The sequence below is a fragment of the Poromitra crassiceps genome (genome assembly GCF_964638095.1).
Source record: "Poromitra crassiceps genome assembly, chromosome: 5".
Classification (NCBI taxonomy): Eukaryota; Metazoa; Chordata; class Actinopteri; order Beryciformes; family Melamphaidae; genus Poromitra; species Poromitra crassiceps.
In genome coordinates, this window is record NC_139642.1 from 59469951 (window position 1) to 59488039 (window position 18089).

The 18089-nt window shown below is 44.8% G+C and overlaps 1 protein-coding gene across 3 annotated transcripts; it reads right to left on the reverse strand.

The window, feature by feature from the left end:
* Positions 1-1099: 1099 nt before the first annotated feature.
* Positions 1100-17775, reverse strand: bnipl (BCL2 interacting protein like). Of its 3 annotated transcripts, none has more exons than XM_083637186.1 (12): positions 17445-17775; positions 14969-15031; positions 12660-12748; positions 11795-11860; positions 11032-11115; positions 9772-9933; positions 7701-7940; positions 7285-7387; positions 5643-5774; positions 4923-5009; positions 4710-4808; positions 1100-2302 (listed from the first exon to the last, which is right to left on the reverse strand). In XM_083637186.1, exons 2-12 carry the CDS (start codon positions 15007-15009, stop codon positions 2278-2280), a joined length of 1128 nt encoding a protein of 375 aa, XP_083493312.1. In that variant the 5' UTR covers positions 15010-15031; positions 17445-17775; the 3' UTR covers positions 1100-2277. The 3 variants fall into 3 exon arrangements, 2 of the variants coding, with proteins under 2 accessions (XP_083493312.1, XP_083493313.1); XM_083637187.1 differs by having other exon boundaries at positions 14969-15034; XR_014552718.1 differs by lacking the exon at positions 1100-2302 and having other exon boundaries at positions 4793-4808; positions 5636-5774.
* Between the last annotated feature and the right edge of the window lie 314 nt (positions 17776-18089).

The following is an 18089-nucleotide window of genomic DNA, read 5'->3' on the forward strand; positions in this document are numbered from 1 at the left end:
AGCAGCGAGGCATGACAATAACCTGAAATGGGAGAGTCTATGTCATCTGTGGGAGTGTCTGATGACTGAGTAAGCTCATCAAAATCTTCTGCCATTATCAGTGTGGTCAACTTGGGTATGCTCAGAATGCCACCCCATTATATAGTACCATTATAGTAGTAAGATTGTAATTGCTCGAGTGACATCACTCGTGCATCATCACTGTTGACATCATCACTGATGACATCACTGCCGGAATGCCACGCTATTGCCACCTCAGAATGCCGGGGCAGCGACCCACAATTGCTCACTGATTAACATCCTGACGTAACGCCGCCCTATTATAGTAGTAACATTGTAATTGCTCGTGACATCACGGGTGGCATCTTGACATCGAGCATGCTTGGTCATCGAGCAATTGTGGGTCGCAATTGGGCACCGTTCCGGCAGTGATGTCTTCAGTGAAGATGTCATCAGTGATGATGGCACCAGTGATGTCACTCGAGTAATTACAATCTTACTACTGTAATAGGGCGGGGGACTTCCGGTGTAGAGAGGAATGGAGTAGTCGCATTCTGTCGTGTTCTCCCGTGGCCTTACAAACAATTACATTTTTACAACCCCAAACCTAGCTCAATCTTCTCAGTAAAATGAAGACATGATTAAAACTCGACAAATGGCTGCAAAAGAAAATGACCAGACCAAAGGGACAATCCCGTTAGCCAAGGTCTGCTTTATACCAGATTGCTACAGTATATATTTTCTACATGGATTTCAATGTAATGCCTGTGACAGCCTGCTATTAAACATTAATGGGTAAAAAAGTAACTAATACTCCAAGTAGTTTTTTTAGAAGAGTACTTTTTGCTTTTACTGAAGTATTTTTTAACACCAGTAATTTTACTTGTAGTTGAGTAATATTTCTGTAATCTAACAGTACTTCTACTTGAGTACAGACTTTCAGTACTTCTTCCACCACTGGAAATAAGAATCCTATACCCTGTCCCGAAATGTCATATTTTATCCATAATTACATTTACTGAAATCACATTAGGAGTAGTTACAGTATGGTATTGTGTACGTTTATGCTGTGATTGTAAATGAAAGGCAGATATAATATCCTCATTTATTACAAGTAAAACCAAACATATCATGAAACCAATACAAACAAGTACACAAACAGTAACTGGGCCCAGCAGCCCATGCGGTGGGCCGCAGCTTAGCAGCTCATTTGAGGATGGACTTGTGTTATGCAAATGTCGCATGGCAGTCAGTCATCAGAGGAATTACCAAGAGCCTTGCAGTAATGTCAATACATGAAGATCACACTTTATTTCATACTCTTGTTACTTTGTTCCTTTGAGGCATACAGGGAACTATAGGTCAACTATAAGTTAGTGTCAGTGTCTCACTATTTGATTTGATTTGATTTGTATTTTCCAATTTTGTAAAAAAAAAAATATATATATACTCAATGATGCCAATTATTAATGCTTAAAGACCCCCTAAAGCCATGTTTCAAGATGTGTATAGAATACTCTACTATGAATAATAATTTGTGTCTGATGGTTTTTCCCAGAAAAAAGGTTAAATTATCTTGTTAAAATCCTTAAAATGTCTTCCCCTCCTTCTCCCTCATTTAAAAATCCAAAGCAACCAATCAGAGTGATCTAAAACGTACTGTAACTAGCCAATCACAGCATTACAACACGGGCTTTCAACACATTCTCACTCGTGACAAAGTGATGACAAGGGTTCCTGACAGATCTGCAGTATTTGACGAGTTGGGAGTGAGAATGCGTTGTGGCTTTAACTGCTGAATACTGGACAGGGATTGGCTCCAAGATTCGTGATGTCACGAATCTTGCTTGTTGAAAACCGCCTTTTCAGTGAGCTCTGAGAAACTTTCCACTTTCAGAAGATGATTGTGGAAAAGGCCTTCTAGTGTCAAAATCTTCACAGACATCATTCTGCACAGTGAAGTTCAGACATCCAACTGAAGGAACATGAAGAAAAACTGATTTTTGACTTTAGGGGGTCTTTAAAAATGCGCTATAGATCCCCCCCCCCCCCCCCCCCCCCCCATCCGGTGTTACAAAGTGAATGAACATAATATGACCGTAAACACCTTGAATATAAAAACATTTCATTGAAATAGATTGAGAAGTGCTTTTTATCCCGAAAAAGCGCAGCTCCCCCCGGTTCACTTGTATTTGCCCACAGCTGAGCCTTGCTCCCTCCAATAGGGCTGCGACATTGACGTCCTGCAGCAGCGGGCCGACGTATATGTCTATGGTCTCACCTGGTGGAGTTCTGGTCATACCTGCAGGACAGCACAGGACACATGACATCATCAGAACATCTTCCCAGTCGCCAGAACAAAATGTTGGCAGTTTCTGCGTTCTACGTTTCTGCAAACCACAGATACGTTGAATGTCAATGTTTCTGACCAAAAAGATGTTATCAACATTTCTAGTTAGGTATATATATATATACAGGTCTGATGTGTATGGTATATACAGTATATATACAGGTCTGATGTGTATGGTATATACAGTATATATACAGGTCTGATGTGTATGGTCCGGTGTAGGGCTGTCCCAGCGAGTCGACGTAATCGATGATGTCGACTACATAATTAGTTACAGGCGTAAGTGCACTCTGAAGACTGGTGGTCTTAACCGACGTAGGAGTTACGACCAGGCATAGTTAAGACCAGTTGGTGCAACCGATGTTGGGTGTGGATGCTACAGACAGTCTTGTGTCTGGATGATGTGTGACCATAGCCGTTTTCCCACATGCGTACCGGAAAATTACCTGTAAGTCAATATCGGACATTTCCCTGAATTTCCCTTCACACCCTAGCGCGCGCATGTGGGAATCTAGTCGTCAAATAGCCGGTATGTTGGGGGGCGGGGGGAGGGGGGAGCTTATTTGGGGGGTCGGCAAAACTTGCCACACAATAAATCACACTCGTTTGACAAGAGCAGCGTCAAGCCAGCGTACTAAACACAGCCGATTTCCCCCCTCCCCTCTGAGAGAGGCCAGTCCTTCACTCAGTCCTCCGTACTTCGCAGCAGCCTGACACAGGAGGACAGACACAGCGAGAATGGCAGAGGCTTGCAAGGCAAGCTGCCCAACGCTTGTATGTATGTAGAGAAAGCAAATGCACGAAGCGAAATGTGGAAGTAGTTTGCTTTGATGTGCGCGAATGATTAGATGATGCACTTTGAAGAAGTTGGGATCCGTGTCTGAGAGAAATAGTTGCTGGTTCGATGTTTATCCGTTCACCTGCGTCGCGTTGAAGCACTTTTTACAGACTGGCTTCGTTTGATGTGTCCGGGGTTGCCTTCGGAAATCAGCGAGCTGACATACTGCTCTTATTAGGCTATCACAAGATAATTTCGCCAGTTTGCTTTAATGTGCGCGAATGATTAGATTATGCCCGCTGGAACATTAAGCAACGTGTGTAGGCTACACCTCGCCCATGATTGAAGGACTGCTGTCGCGGAAAATGACTGGACCCGTTTCCACTTGCGTCCCCTTAAGAGCATACCGCTCTTCTGACTGGATCGAAACTGGTGAAATCTCCGCGATGACGGGGTCGTGCTTACACCGGCACGACGACTTTCACACATGCAGGCATTAGACCACGTTCCGGTCATTTAGCGGTACAAAGCGCATGTGGAAAAACGGCTCATCTTACATGGAGCATTTTGTCTTTCTCCAAAATGAAGAGCACTGTTACTGAAAATTGCACACCATTGTACTGTAAGATGATGATTTTAATGTTGGACTGCTGCTAAACTCAGTTGACATTGCACACGGTTTTTGGTATTCCTCCTGAAAGTGACTTGCATTTTATTTATTCTACTATTTTATTTTGAATTGCCCTATATTCATTTTATTTTAGGACAAGCTCTTGCTTTAAATTTATTTGAGAGATTTTATGTTGGACTGTTAAAGAGAATGAGATGGTTAAATAAAATACTGAAATTGAGAGGTTTTTGGTTATTTATTTGTTTTGGGTAAATGTATTGTTATATAATAAAGAAATTAAATAAAAAATAATCGTTAGATTAATCGACTAATCGAAAAAATAATCGTTAGATTAATCGATAAGAAAATAATCGTTTGGGACAGCCCTAGTCCGGTGTATACCGACGTTATAGAGAGGGCTCCATTAGCTAAGGCTTTGCTAAGCTAAGGCTTCCATTGGTACCATTGGTGTCATGCTAGCTCATTGGGAAGCGGGTAAATAATGCTCCAAAGTTAGGCTACATTCTGGCGAGGGGAAAATTTGCCATTTCCAAAGGGTCCCTTGACCTCTCACCTCAAGACATCTGAATGAGAATGGGTTCTGTGGGTACGAGTCTCCCCTTTACAGACATGCCAGTGGTCAAAAATTGTTAAATTTGGCATCAAAGCTGTGTAACAAATGGCTGCAAAAAGAAGTCAGATTGTATGTAAGTCAATAGGAAAATGATCCTACTTCTCACTTGATTCATGACCTCAGTAAACACTTTCCTAATTCAAGATTCAAGATGCACTTTAATAGCCACCGTAAATAATCAGATTACAAATGAGGATTTTGACTGCAAGTATGCTGTACGCCTTCCACTCTATTCTTATTTCTCTCCTATTGTCTTTGCTGCTGCAACAGGAATCGCTCAAGCGATCATCTCATGTTAACCGGTGTAAATATTGGTCTCCAGTGTGATGTCACTCACTGTCTGACGCAGTCTGGGATCTGCACATGCTCAGTAGGGACGAAGCCAGACAGATCCTGGAGGCTGTCGACAAACTGGAGCTTCCTGCTGAACTTAGAGCTGAGGAGAAAGGAAAGAGAGAGAGAACATTATTTTATTGCTCATTTGTGCGTAGAAGAAGAAGAAGAAGAAGAAGAAGAAGAAGAAGAAGAAGAAGAAGAAGAAGAAGAAGACCTGATGAAGGGTTTGATGATGGTGATGAGGGCCTTGATGTACCAGGTGGGATGAACCACATAGAAACCCTTTAGATTCTTCCTCAACCTACAGAGAGGGGGGGGGGGGGAGAGGGGGGGGGGGGGGGGGAGAGAAAGAGGGGGAGAGAGAGAATAATATGCGTGTCAAATGTTCAGCCATGGTGACTCATTTCGAAATGAGATGGTTCATCTCAAGGGTATTTTCCTAACAAATAAACGTATCATCATCAAATTACTACAATCCAAAACAAGGTGATAGAGGTGGTGTCATTTTATAAGTAGTTTTGCTTGCCAGACTATCTCCGTTTCACGGCACAGGAGAGAGTCTGGCTGCTCTTACTCTCACTCTGGTCTAGCAGGAAAAAAGGCTCCGTTATCTTTACAACCATCCACCCAAAGTACCAAGCAGGCCTGCTTTATTGCACGAATCTTCATCAAAACTTGCCATTTTCAGCGTGTAGCACAGCGGCGGAGGCATTTGAGAGCGACATGCAGGGAGCACACACATTATTTCTGCTTTTTTTCTTGTGTACTTGAAGCAGCTACAACGGGAACATATAAATTGATGTTTATATTTACCGTATAACATTTACTTGTGTGTTTTATAGAAGCGACATATCATAATGGCTCAAAACTGACCAATCCAGACAAAAGCACCATTTTGAGCTGTGGTTCCTTCAAGTTCTGTAGTACCTCTCACCTCCTGTGGATGGTGGTGTAGCACTCTCTCAGCCAGCCGATTCCTGGAAGTTTGTCCTTCTGTCCGCCGGCACACAGATAGACGATCACGTAGTTTTCTGCCACCATCAGCTCCAGTGTTCCCACCACAAACCTACAGAGAGAGAGAGAGAGAGAGAGAGAGAGAGAGAGAGAGACAGAGAGAGACAGAGAGAGAGAGAGAGAGAGAGAGATAGGAGAGGCAGGCAGAGAGAGAGAGAGGCAGAGAGAGAGAGAGGCAGGCTGTGAGCAGAGCAAGGCCCCGACCCCACACCTGGCAGAGCCCTAACCAGTGGTGTAGTGCAGGGTAGACGTGGGTAGACAGTCTCCCCACTTATTTTTCCATCGGCATTGCGTCTGCCCACTTCTAAATCCCCTCTGACGCGCATCCATTCAAGTAGTGTGCTGCATTTTTGTCTCTTTTCTTCCTAAAGGCATGGTCCGCCCTACTCTGCCTCGATTGGCTAGTAGTACTGGGTGCCTGCGTTGGTTGGTTGGCCAAGCCAATCAGAGGCAGAGTAGGGCGGGTCCTTTCCTTTGCCTTCCTAGGATAACTAGAACAACCGCACCGTGGATATATGCCTCCGCCAACAAGTGAGTAGTCGACATGCATGTCTGTCCAGACTTTGACGTTTGAGCCAAAATGTGAAGAAATTTGGTCAAGGTGTTACTGAGATATGGCGTTACCGAGCCGGACATTGAAGACATGGAAAAGTCAAGAAACGAAGCCGGGACTGTTAAACATACGATGTGGTCCCTTCGTTTTTTTTCCAGACCTGAATGTGCCGAGAAAGATTTTAAATCAATCACCACAATTGAGCTAAACAACCAGGCTCTCTGTTAGTTTCATGCTACTTTTACCTCCATCCAAAGCGGACAAACTATACCGTCGATCTATGGTAAGTTAACAATGCATCTGTTTTTTGTTAGGCTACACAAGTGACAACAGCTATATAGGGGAAAGTGAGCAGAGCACAATAGTCCCAGATGGTGGTAGATGTGCTAACTGCTAGCAACCATTAGCCCTTGTAAAATCAGTTGAAACCACGGCCTCTGTGGGTTTATTGCTTAATTTCAACAGACCATATTTTCACCCTCAGCACTCTAATTGGCAACCAAATAAACGAAAAGAAAAGTTAATTATTGTCCCGTTTTGTTGATTAAAAAAAAAGCCTTTGATTCAATATGGCACGAGGGTCTGCTATACAAATGGTTGGAAAGTGGTATTGGAGAATTACATCATAAACTAAATATACAAACATGTGTGCTGTTAAGATGGGCAAAAAACACACAGCCTTCTTTCCCTAAAGCCGGGGGGGGGGGGGGGGGGGGGCAGACAGGGATGCAGCTTGAGTCTGATCCTCTTCAACATGTACATCAATGAATTGGCAAAGACAGTAGAACAGTCTGCAGCACCTGGCATCACCCTAGACACAGTATGTGTGTGTGTGTGTGTGTGTGTGTGTGTGTGTGTGTGTGTGTGTGTGTGTGTGTGTGTGTGTGTGTGTGTGTGTGTGTGTGTGCGTGCGTGCGTGCGTGCGTGCGTGCATGTGTGTGTGTGTGTGTGTGTGTGTGTGTGTGCGTGCGTGCATGCATGTGTGTGTTTGCGCGCGCACGCCTTTTACCTAAACAGGTTATCCATCACATACTGGTAGTTTTCCAGGCTGTTCTCTGGCAGATAACAGGAGGAAAACACGATGATGTCATTCATACCGTCTCCATAGTAACCTGAGAGATGAAATTCATGTCAGTGATCAGAGCTCTCTGTCTCAACAGTCTATTGATAACGACTTCATTTTTTAATGTTTTAAACAAAAAATCAGGCAAAGATCTTAAGCGCAAATTATGCTCGAGCGAAATCGCCGGCGCTGACTGCGCCGAGGGGGTCGCCGCAGCTGGGCGTCCCCTCGGGCGTCCCCTCGGGCGACTCTGCGGTGTCAACTCCTTGTTGTGAGGAATGAGGAAATGCCATTTCCTCATTTAACGTGCTTGTCCCTCATCTAGCAAGGGGGGGAAGGGGGGGGGGGGTGCGTGGCCTTACCTCCATGGGACAGCACCCTGAGGAAGGGCTGCAAGACGCTCATGTTCACCCTGCTCTCCTGAGGCGGGTGTCCCACAGAGAAACAGCGCCACCTGGTGCCCTGGCTGTCCACCGTGTCCTCGCGCTCCAGACAGTCCAGGCCGGTCGGGTCCGCTGCCGGCGCCGAGCCGCTCCTGGACCCCGGAGTTGAGCCGCAGGCCCGGGGGCGCCGCGACGCTACGCCCAAACGCCGGAGCTCCTCTGGAAGACAGATGCCACAGACACAAAGGCATGTATGTAGACGGACAGGTAGCGAAACAACTGGAGGTCTGGAGGTCTGCGTTACATTTGGATGGAAACAGCTGGTTCAGGCTCTATCCAATCAAATGTGTTTTTGACCTGGGGGTCAAGATCCCCCAGGGAGTCGCAAGATCATTTTGGGGGTTGTGAGATCATTTATGGGACAGGGGGGGAAAAGCATATTTTTTTAAACGGATACTTCCAGTTCTTGACTTTGATTGACTGGGAGCCATTGTAAAATAACTCTATAACCCCACACCTGTGGACCACAGCACATCCAACGATAGCATATTAAGCCACGCGTTAAGGTCTATTTATGGGGCGCAAAGTGGCCCGCAAGCGCAAATAGCTTGACGATGAAAGGGCCCAAGGTGTTTTGTGCAACCGACCGCTGGTGCTTTTTTGACAACAGCGCTGCCACATTTGGCCTGAAAATGCTTCCTTACAAGAGCACAGAACCATGAGAGAGACACACACCATGACAGAGACACACACCATGACAGAGACACACACCGTGACAGAGACACACACCGTGACAGAGACACACACCATGACAGAGACACAACACCGTGACAGAGACACACACCATGACAGAGACACACACCATGACAGAGACACACACCGTGACAGAGACACACACCATGACAGAGACACACACCATGACAGAGACACACACCGTGACAGAGACACACACCGTGACAGAGACACACACCGTGACAGAGACACACACCATGACAGAGACACACACCGTGACAGAGACACACACCATGACAGAGACACACACCATGACAGAGACACACACCATGACAGAGACACACACCGTGACAGAGACACACACCGTGACAGAGACACACACCGTGACACACCGTGACAGAGACACACACCATGACAGAGACACACACCGTGACACACCGTGACAGAGACACACACCATGACAGAGACACACACCGTGACAGAGACACACACCGTGACAGAGACACACACCATGACAGAGACACACACCGTGACAGAGACACACACCGTGACAGAGACACACACCATGACAGAGACACACACCGTGACAGAGACACACACCATGACAGAGACACACACCGTGACAGAGACACACACCATGACAGAGACACTCACCGTGACAGAGACACACACCGTGACAGAGACACACACCGTGACAGAGACACACACCGTGACAGAGACACACACCGTGACAGAGACACACACCGTGACAGAGACACACACCGTGACAGAGACACACACCGTGACAGAGACACACACCGTGACAGAGACACACACCGTGACAGAGACACACACCATGACAGAGACACACACCGTGACAGAGACACACACCGTGACAGAGACACACACCGTGACAGAGACACACACCATGACACAGAGACACACACCGTGACAGAGACACACACCGTGACAGAGACACACACCATGACAGAGACACACACCGTGACAGAGACAGACACCGTGACAGAGACACACACCGTGACAGAGACACACACCGTGACAGAGACACACACCGTGACACACCGTGACAGAGACACACACCGTGACACACCGTGACAGAGACACACACCGTGACACACCGTGACAGAGACACACACCGTGACTGGGAAGAACACGGACCATTTCGGTAGGGGTACTTTCGTACGGCACTTTATACGTTTAACTGCCGTCATTACGGTAGTCTCCTTCAGGCCAAAATGGAGGATTTGCCGCGCGCTGATTTTGCAACGGAACGACCTTTTAGCCTTCAGTTGTTAGCAATGCAAGTTATTTGCCTCACCTTCCAGGTCCAGGTCATAGACGGGGAAAGGGAGTGACTCGCTGTCGGAGGGCGTGTCCATGGCGTCCAGGTCGAAGTCCAGTCCGGTGTCATCGTCATCGTGGAGCGAGGGCGACAGGAAGGCGGACGGGAAGTCGTCGGAAAGAGCCGAGTCGCTGCGTCCTGAAAGCAGACTTCACTGCAACATCACTGACTTACAAACCAAGACGTCTAGTCATCCATTTTGGAAAGAAAATCATTTCCTAGAGATCATCATTAAACACAGCTTTTGAATCTACCACCGTTTATTTTGGTTTTGTGTGTTTTTCAGATGGTGGGGATCTCTTTGAAAGTTTTCATCTGAAACATTGCGTGACTTTTCCTTAGCATCAAATTTCAGAAAACACTAGTGAGGTTAATTTAGCAGAGAGCAGAGCAGGGCTTTCAGTTCCTCAGTTATGCTATTCATATCGACATGCGGCCTCAAGTATCACTGAGGTTGGTGTTCTTAAAGCCAACATTTTATTGTAAGTGATTCATCTTTTAACACATAAAGTATGAGGACAGCAAGCTAAAACAAGCAAATAGTAAACATGTTGGCCCCCACCAGTAGTTCCATCCTTGGTCAGTCCCATTCATTGTCAATGCCGCCCCCGTTTGGCACAAAGTCAATATTACAGTGTGACCAGAGATGGGCAGTATTTTAATCCTACTAATATAATTGGGCAAAAAAAGGCACGGAGAATCCAGTCACCGAGGATTAAAGAGTGGATTTACCATCAGAGGGCGAACGAAACCAGAACATTTCACATTTTGAGAAGCTGGAATCAAAGAATTAGGACTTTTTTTAAATTAATTTAATATTTGGCATTGAATCAATGAATTGTCTAATCATTGCAGTTCTTGCAGCTCTTACGTACATTTCTCAGACCAGTATTTTGTATTTGTATTTTGATCAAAAAATAATGATAATCATAATAATCATAATCATAAATTTAACAAGTATTTGTAATTTGTATCAAAATGCTTTTTGATGTATTTTTGCCCATCTCTGAGTGTGACTAACACACACAAGGAGAGCTTTGGAGACCGATCCACTTTGGTGGGGGCCAATTGTTCATGTTGCTTAAAATGGTTTAACATGGAGGAAACTCAAGAGCCAGAATCATAAACTGACTTTTTTGTCAAATCCATACCACACTACAGAAAACACCTAAACTATGATCACTGGCACTGACACTTAGCCTTCTGACTGTGTGTACATGGACTTATCTGTAATACCCAGGGACAGACTGAGGGCTGGGGCCACCAGGACTTTCCTCCTGCGGGGTCGCGACCCCGACAAGGCCAGGCTGCTGGGCGGAGCTACAGGGAGAGAGTGAACACCCATCTCATCCATACCTTTATGTGTTATTGTAAAATCTGGCAAAAAAAGATATATATATATATATTTTGCCATTCAACAAAATGTATTTTATTTTATTTATTTAATCAAATAAATTGTATGTAAAAGTAAAACACATCATAATATCAAATAAATGCTTATCTTTTGTAAAATGGACACAAATGGATCAAATTGGACACAAATGATTGAGACCATTTACACCTGGCACTAACATGCATTTTCTGTGATCAGATTGCAACCTGATCACAGAAAACGCATGTTAGTGCCAGGTGTAAATGGCCTCGTACAATGTCGAAGCACTCACACGCACCCCTCTGCCTCTCTGTCTCACACATAGCTTCTGGCCCTGTGCTGCTGAGCGCCGCACGCGCGCATGCACACGCACACACACACACACACAGTTTGTGGCTCATTTCACTGTCAGGTTGGAGGAGTCTTTCGTCATTATTTAATGTTACTTCTCTTCAGTGCAATACGTTTTGATAACGACATGCTAGCCTACACAAGTGGAGGAATTATAGTAACAAGTTGTACTACTTACTACAAAAGTAGACATTGTGGAGAAGTCCAGTCGCTGTAAATAACTCCTGGGAATAATGGGAACAACTAGAACCAACGGGGTGAAACTCTTCTGCTTACCTGCTTTGTTCTTGGTTGGTGTCGACGACGTGTTCTGGTTTAAGATACTTTTGTTCTCAGCAGCTCCTGGAGGAGAAGACAGGAAGACATGAAGATGAGAGAGAGAGGAGGAGAGGGAGATAGAGAGAGAGAGAGAGAGAGAGAGAGAGGTGTTGTGCTGATGCAGTTACCTGAAAGGAAATTGACAGTGGTATCTGGTGAGAGAATGATTGTGTTTACATGACATGCGTATGAAGCGCAGTAGGCTGTGTGACGCAGGGAGCGTTACGCACAGATGACAGGTATGTTACCGTCATTTGAAACATTTTCAGCAGCTAAGATTGTTATTAAGCTGTAGGAGCACAAACACATTTCTTTTAGATATTTGATGACAAACTCCTCCTGTAGTGGCTGCACACTCCATCGTGTGGTTTAAAACAGGTCGCAGGAGCTTCTCCACGCATTATGTTAGGCAGCACTCTGAAAGACGCAATATACATTCAGTGCAGCTTTTTTCAATAGGCTACTACTGTGTCACCAAATCAGATCTCCACAGCACCTTCGAGTCAAGTGAGTCTCAGCATATAGACAGCTCTAGTCTTAGCTTGTTCATATGATCTATCAAGCGGTTAGTGTTAGGGTTATAAACCTCATATCACCGTATTGAGCATGTGATTCCATTCGGCCATCCCGTGAGAAAAAAATTGATTTTGAGTTTATAAACCATATAAACAGTCCAAATCACCACAGAATAAACCATAAGGACATTATCTCACTGAGATAAATGTGTCCTTTGTGCAGCGCTGGCGTTTATACAAAACTCTGGAAAACTAACTGGCTGCTCATCGATCAGATACTGCAGTGGTTGTAGTCATAGTGGTAGTACCGATAGTTGTAGTAGTACCAGTACTAGTACTTGTTGTCGTAGTACTAGTAGCAGTAGTTCTGTCGGTGTCCTCATCTTCTAGAAGTGACCTACACATAGAAACAACATGTTACACTCCCAACATCTTATCTTGGCACAGCCTGGTCGCCAGAATAAAATGTTGCCATTGTAGGTTTCTGCGATCCACAGATATGTCGAATATCACGTTTCTCAACCAAAAATACTACATGTTTGTAGATATGTGTAGATCAAGCGTATAGACCAAATCAGCGGGGATGTTTACATTTACTTCCGGTTACCCCTGGGGTCCACACATCATAATGGCGGTGAACGGCACAAACTGACGTGTTGAAGACAAAAACAGACGGCAGGGACGGCTTTAGCTCAGTAGGTAGAGCGGGTCGGCCAATGACGCAAGGGTTGGCGGTTCGATCCCCGCTCCCTCCCAGCTGCTGTCGTTGTGTCCTTGGGCAAGACACTTAACCCCAAATTGCTCCCGATGGTGTGTAGGCACCCTGCGTGGCAGCCTGCCGCCATTGGTGTATGAATGGGTGAATGTAGACTATCTACTCATTGTAAAGCGCTTTGGATAAAAGCGCTATATAAATGCAGACCATTTACCATTTACAGACAAAGAAGACAAAAATGGTTGGTTCGTGTTGTGTTGTTGTTTAACGTTAACGAGTCTGCAAAAAAACAGCGAGTTTGACAGTTGTAAACAAACGTTATTAGCTAGCTAACACTACATAAAACAAACACCGAAGAAAGGCTAGACACGACGGACAAGCATGTTTACCAACCGTTTGAACATTTAAATTGAAAGTAGTCGGCCGAAAACAACGAGAGGGTTTGACAGCATTTATTTGACAACACGCACATTTAAACCTGCCGCCTTCCCGAAGTGGTACGCGGAAGTAATGTTGTTTACATGGTGACGTCACGGTGATTTGGTCTATAGAGTTTGCTATTGATCCATATATATGTAGAATATAAACGTTTCTGAACGAAAAATATGTTGTGTCTCATGTTTCTAGATACGATTAGATTTTGGTTTAGAGTCTGCTATTGAAATAGCCCAGTGGCCAGTTTCACCCGTGAATCACATTTAACTTCGTTGTTATTGAAGCTTAACCCAGAATCCTAACCTTCTTGCCTACAGGCAGCGGGCTTTTCAAATTAACCAGCATTTTGTTTAAAATTCACGTTGAGATTGTAGGTTTGCAGAAACGTAAAAGGCGGACGTCTAGTTTGTACGTATCAGTGGATTGCAGAAACGTACAAAATGCCGACATTTTACTGTGGTGATTGGGTTGTCATATCAGACAACAGAGTTTATTACACGGGTTCCACTACTGATAATATCATCAGTTGTAATATTGATGTTTGGTTGTACCCAGTTTCCCTCAACCTGCCCATCTACTTTCACACTTTTTCCAGTCTAGAAACAATGATCCCCCCCCCCCCCCCCCCCACCCACCCACACACACACACACACACACACACACACACACACACACACACACCGCCCTCAGCCTGTCTCTCTGCCACAGTGCATGCTGTTCTCTCTCCACTGGTCTCTCTCCTCTTCTACCCCTCAGCCTGTCTCTCTGCCACAGTGCATGCTGTTCTCTCTGCACTGGTCTCTCTCCTCTTCTACCCCTCAGCCTGTCTCTCTGCCACAGTGCATGCTGTTCTCTCTGCACTGGTCTCTCTCCTCTTCTACCCCTCAGCCTGTCTCTCTGCCACAGTGCATGCTGTTCTCTCTCTCCACTGGTCTCTCTCCTCTTCTACCCCTCAGCCTGTCTCTCTGCCACAGTGCATGCTGTTCTCTCTCCACTGGTCTCTCTCCTCTTCTACGATGGATTTCTCCCTGTATGATAGTTCATTTACCAAAGATGTTTTACATAAATGGTAAATGGCCTGCATTTATATAGCGCTTTTATCCAAAGCGCTTTACAATCAGTAGATAGTCTACATTCACCCATTCATACACCGATGGCGGCAGGCTGCCACGCAGGGTGCCTACACACCATCCGGAGCAAGGAGGGTTAGGTGTCTTGCCCAAGGACACAACGACAGCAGCTGGGAGGGAGCGGGGATCGAACCGCCAACCCTTGCGTCATTGGCCGACCTGCTCTACCTCCTGAGCTAAAGCCGCCCCCATCATTTACATCATGAAACAGTTTCTCACATGAAATTCCACTGCTGCTGTTTTAGATTCCCCCCCTCCTCCACAGTATATTTTCAACAATAAAAAGTTTAGAATCTCAAAGGTACAAAAAGCAGTTAGTAGATAGATGAACTCTGACCTGGGGGCATCTTCCTCTTGCTCTTCCTCTTTGGACGCCATGATGCTCCTCTTGTGGTTATTGCTGCTGGTGATGATGATGAATTAGCTTAGTTTAATTTAATGAGAACTGTCTTAAAACAGGGAGAGAGACCCAACATTGGTTGACTGGCTTGTTTCTGTAGGGGGGGGGGGGGGGGGGTTGTTCTTAATAAAAGTGACACCTACTCTACTACTAATACAAAATAGCCTCTAGTTAAAGTGTCCCATAATACCTTAAAGGAACACTCCGCCCATTTTCAACCAGCTATGTATCATTGCAAAATCAATCATATATCAGAAAACTGTAAACAGTTTTGCAGGCATTCATTTCGTTTGACAGTTATTGAGAGTTGATTTGAGTTAAGGTGTGGACCAGTGATGTCATTCATGCACAAATGACACCACTGGTCCACACCTTAACTCCAATCAACTCTCAATAACTGTCGAACTAAAAATAATGAATGACTGCAAAACTACAGTTTTCTGATAAACTACTGGTTTTGCAATGATACATAGCTGGTTGGAAATCGGCGGAGTGTGCCTTTAAGTCACCCTATAGAAATCCTCTATTTAGACTGTTTCAATCACAACCAGTTAAAAGTTCATTGTAGCCGCTTTAACAATCTTTAGCCAAAGGAAGCAAAGAGGCTGATGGGATATGTAGGCTAATAGCTGTTTTAGGCACTCCAATCCACGCCATGCCTAAAAACACCCCTTGTCGTAAAATCACGGCCTCTTGGGGCTTATTGCTTTTTATGAAACGGATAGTTCCGGTCCTTGATTATGATTGGCTGAGCCTGGTTCGAAGGCCATTGTAAAATATTCTTTAACCCATTGATACCTGATGCAGCATGTGTGTGTGTATCCCTTTAAGACTTAAAGGGATACACACACAAATGAGGGATATACACGCAAATGCTGCATCAGGTATCAATGGGTTAAACACACAGGTGACCGCATCACAGTATTTTACAGTTAGCTACGTTAGCTAAGCCGCCCACATGCCTGTAACAACATTCCACATCTAACAGCACAGTGTGGAGAAACAGATTGTATTCATCTGTGTCATTCTGAATTTGTCACGTTCACACTGAACAGCTGAATGAAAAGAGATTGTATTTGTGCAGAGCAGAGGAGAGTGTCTGACCTCAGGCAGACTGGAGTAAAAGTCACACACGTGATAAGGAGACCACACAGGAGCAAAGTCACAGTCAGCAGGAACAAAGGCTGCGTTCACACTGCAAGCCTAGTGTTCAACTGACATGTATTCCTCCCATGCCATTGTTTGGCTTCTTGTTGTTTTTTAAATGTGGCCAATATCCAGAGATGGGAAAATGTAGTTCAGCAGCAGCAGTCCGGGTCTGGCTTAAAGGAGGGCTGTGCCGATTTTCAACCCGCTTTGTATTATCAGTGTTGGGTGTAACAGTTACACTGTAACTCATTACAAAAGTAACATAGTCCATGTAATATATTACTTTGAGCAGTCAATCAGTAATATAACTTATTACTAATAGGATTCCAGTAATATTATACCAGTTAGTTTGTCAAGTAACACAAGTTACAAATTGAGTTACTTTTTTTTTAATCAATTTAGATAAAGATACAATAATTTCCTAATCAAATTGCATGTTTTCATGCCAATAACCACTATAGATGACAATAACAAATGAAAAGGATGACATTTAGAATTTTGGATGGTTTACATTGACTTCAAGACGGTTGGAACTATTTTTCGGGATGGTTCCAGGGTGTCTTGTCATTCTGCTACTGCTGTTATTACGGTGAAAGTAATGCAAAAGTAGTGTAATAAGTAACGAGTTACTCGACACAGACAGTAATATTGTAAAGTAACTTATTACCTTCAAATGAAAGTAACTAGTAATATGTAGTATATTACATTTTGAAAGTAACTTGCCCAACACTGATCATTATAATCTCGGTAATATAGACGGTGTGCGATGTGCGCATACAGAAAAATGTAAAAGAAACAATTTGTAGTTTGAACAGCCGCCCTCGAGCAGAACATCTGTTCACTTCCATAACAGAATGCATTTTTCCATGTCAGAATGAAGCATAAAACACACATAAAACAGAGCTCTTGGCACTGCCCATCTGCATATATTACCCACATTGTAATGATACAAAGCGGGTTGAAAATAGGCAAAGCTAGCTAGGCTTGCCTACGTACTGTAGTCCGCTGCTGCTGCTCAACATTCACGCATGCGTGTTTCAACAATGGGGAGTCAGTCAGTCAGACAGTCAGTCAGACAGGCAGACAGACAGACAGACAGACAGACAGACAGAAAGACAGTCAGTAAGCCGCTGATAAGTTTCTTGGCCGGCCCATTCCTGGCAAAAACAGATGTGTCACATATGAGCAAAGAAATCAGATTTGGTGCACTTTTGCCTGCAGTGTGTGAACAGCTGAGGACTGAGACGAGTCAAACTGCTTTTACCTCCAGGATCCTGAGGCCTGATCCTGAGTCCTGATCCAGGATCCTGAGTCCCGATCCTGAGTCCTGATCCAGGATCCTGAGTCCCGCCTCGTCCAAGCAAACGGTCACAAAAACACAAACGGTTTATGACTGGACCCTGACTTCTAAGTGACAAGTGAGCTCTATCTCACCTGTCTCTCTCGTTACTCACTCTACTTCAGACCTCACCTGTCTCACTCTCTCTCTACTTCAGACCTCACCTGTCTCACTCTCTCTCTACTTCAGACCTCACCTGTCTCACTCTCTCTCTACTTCAGACCTCACCTGTCTCACTCTCTCTCTACTTCAGACCTCACCTGTCTCACTCTCTCTCTACTTCAGACCTCACCTCTCTCTTTCTCACTCAGCCACACCTTTCAGTCAACAGAAGGGACGGTTGTGGTGCGCTGCCCAGCCCAGTAACCATGGCAACTTTGACTGTACGAGCTTAGCTACAGGGGCGGAAACTGCCGTGCATGTTCCTGCCTGCTCACAACACACACACACACAAACTAACACACACTAAAACTTTTTAGTGTGTGTTGCGTTGCAAATCATTGATGTCAAATCACATCAATGATTTGCAACGTAAGGAAACAGATTTTAGGATATCCTTGTTTACGTTTA

Bases quoted from the DNA above. Each gene is read 5' to 3' on its own strand.
- bnipl (XM_083637186.1), bottom strand. From the start codon at position 15,009: ATGGCGTCCAAAGAGGAAGAGCAAGAGGAAGATGCCCCCAG. The intron at 11,116-11,794 runs GTAAGCAGAAGA...CTCTCCCTGTAG, and splicing joins ACCAACCAAGAACAAAGCAG to CTCCGCCCAGCAGCCTGGCC. The intron at 5,775-7,284 runs GTAAAAGGCGTG...CTCTCTCTGTAG, and splicing joins GTGATGGATAACCTGTTTAG to GTTTGTGGTGGGAACACTGG.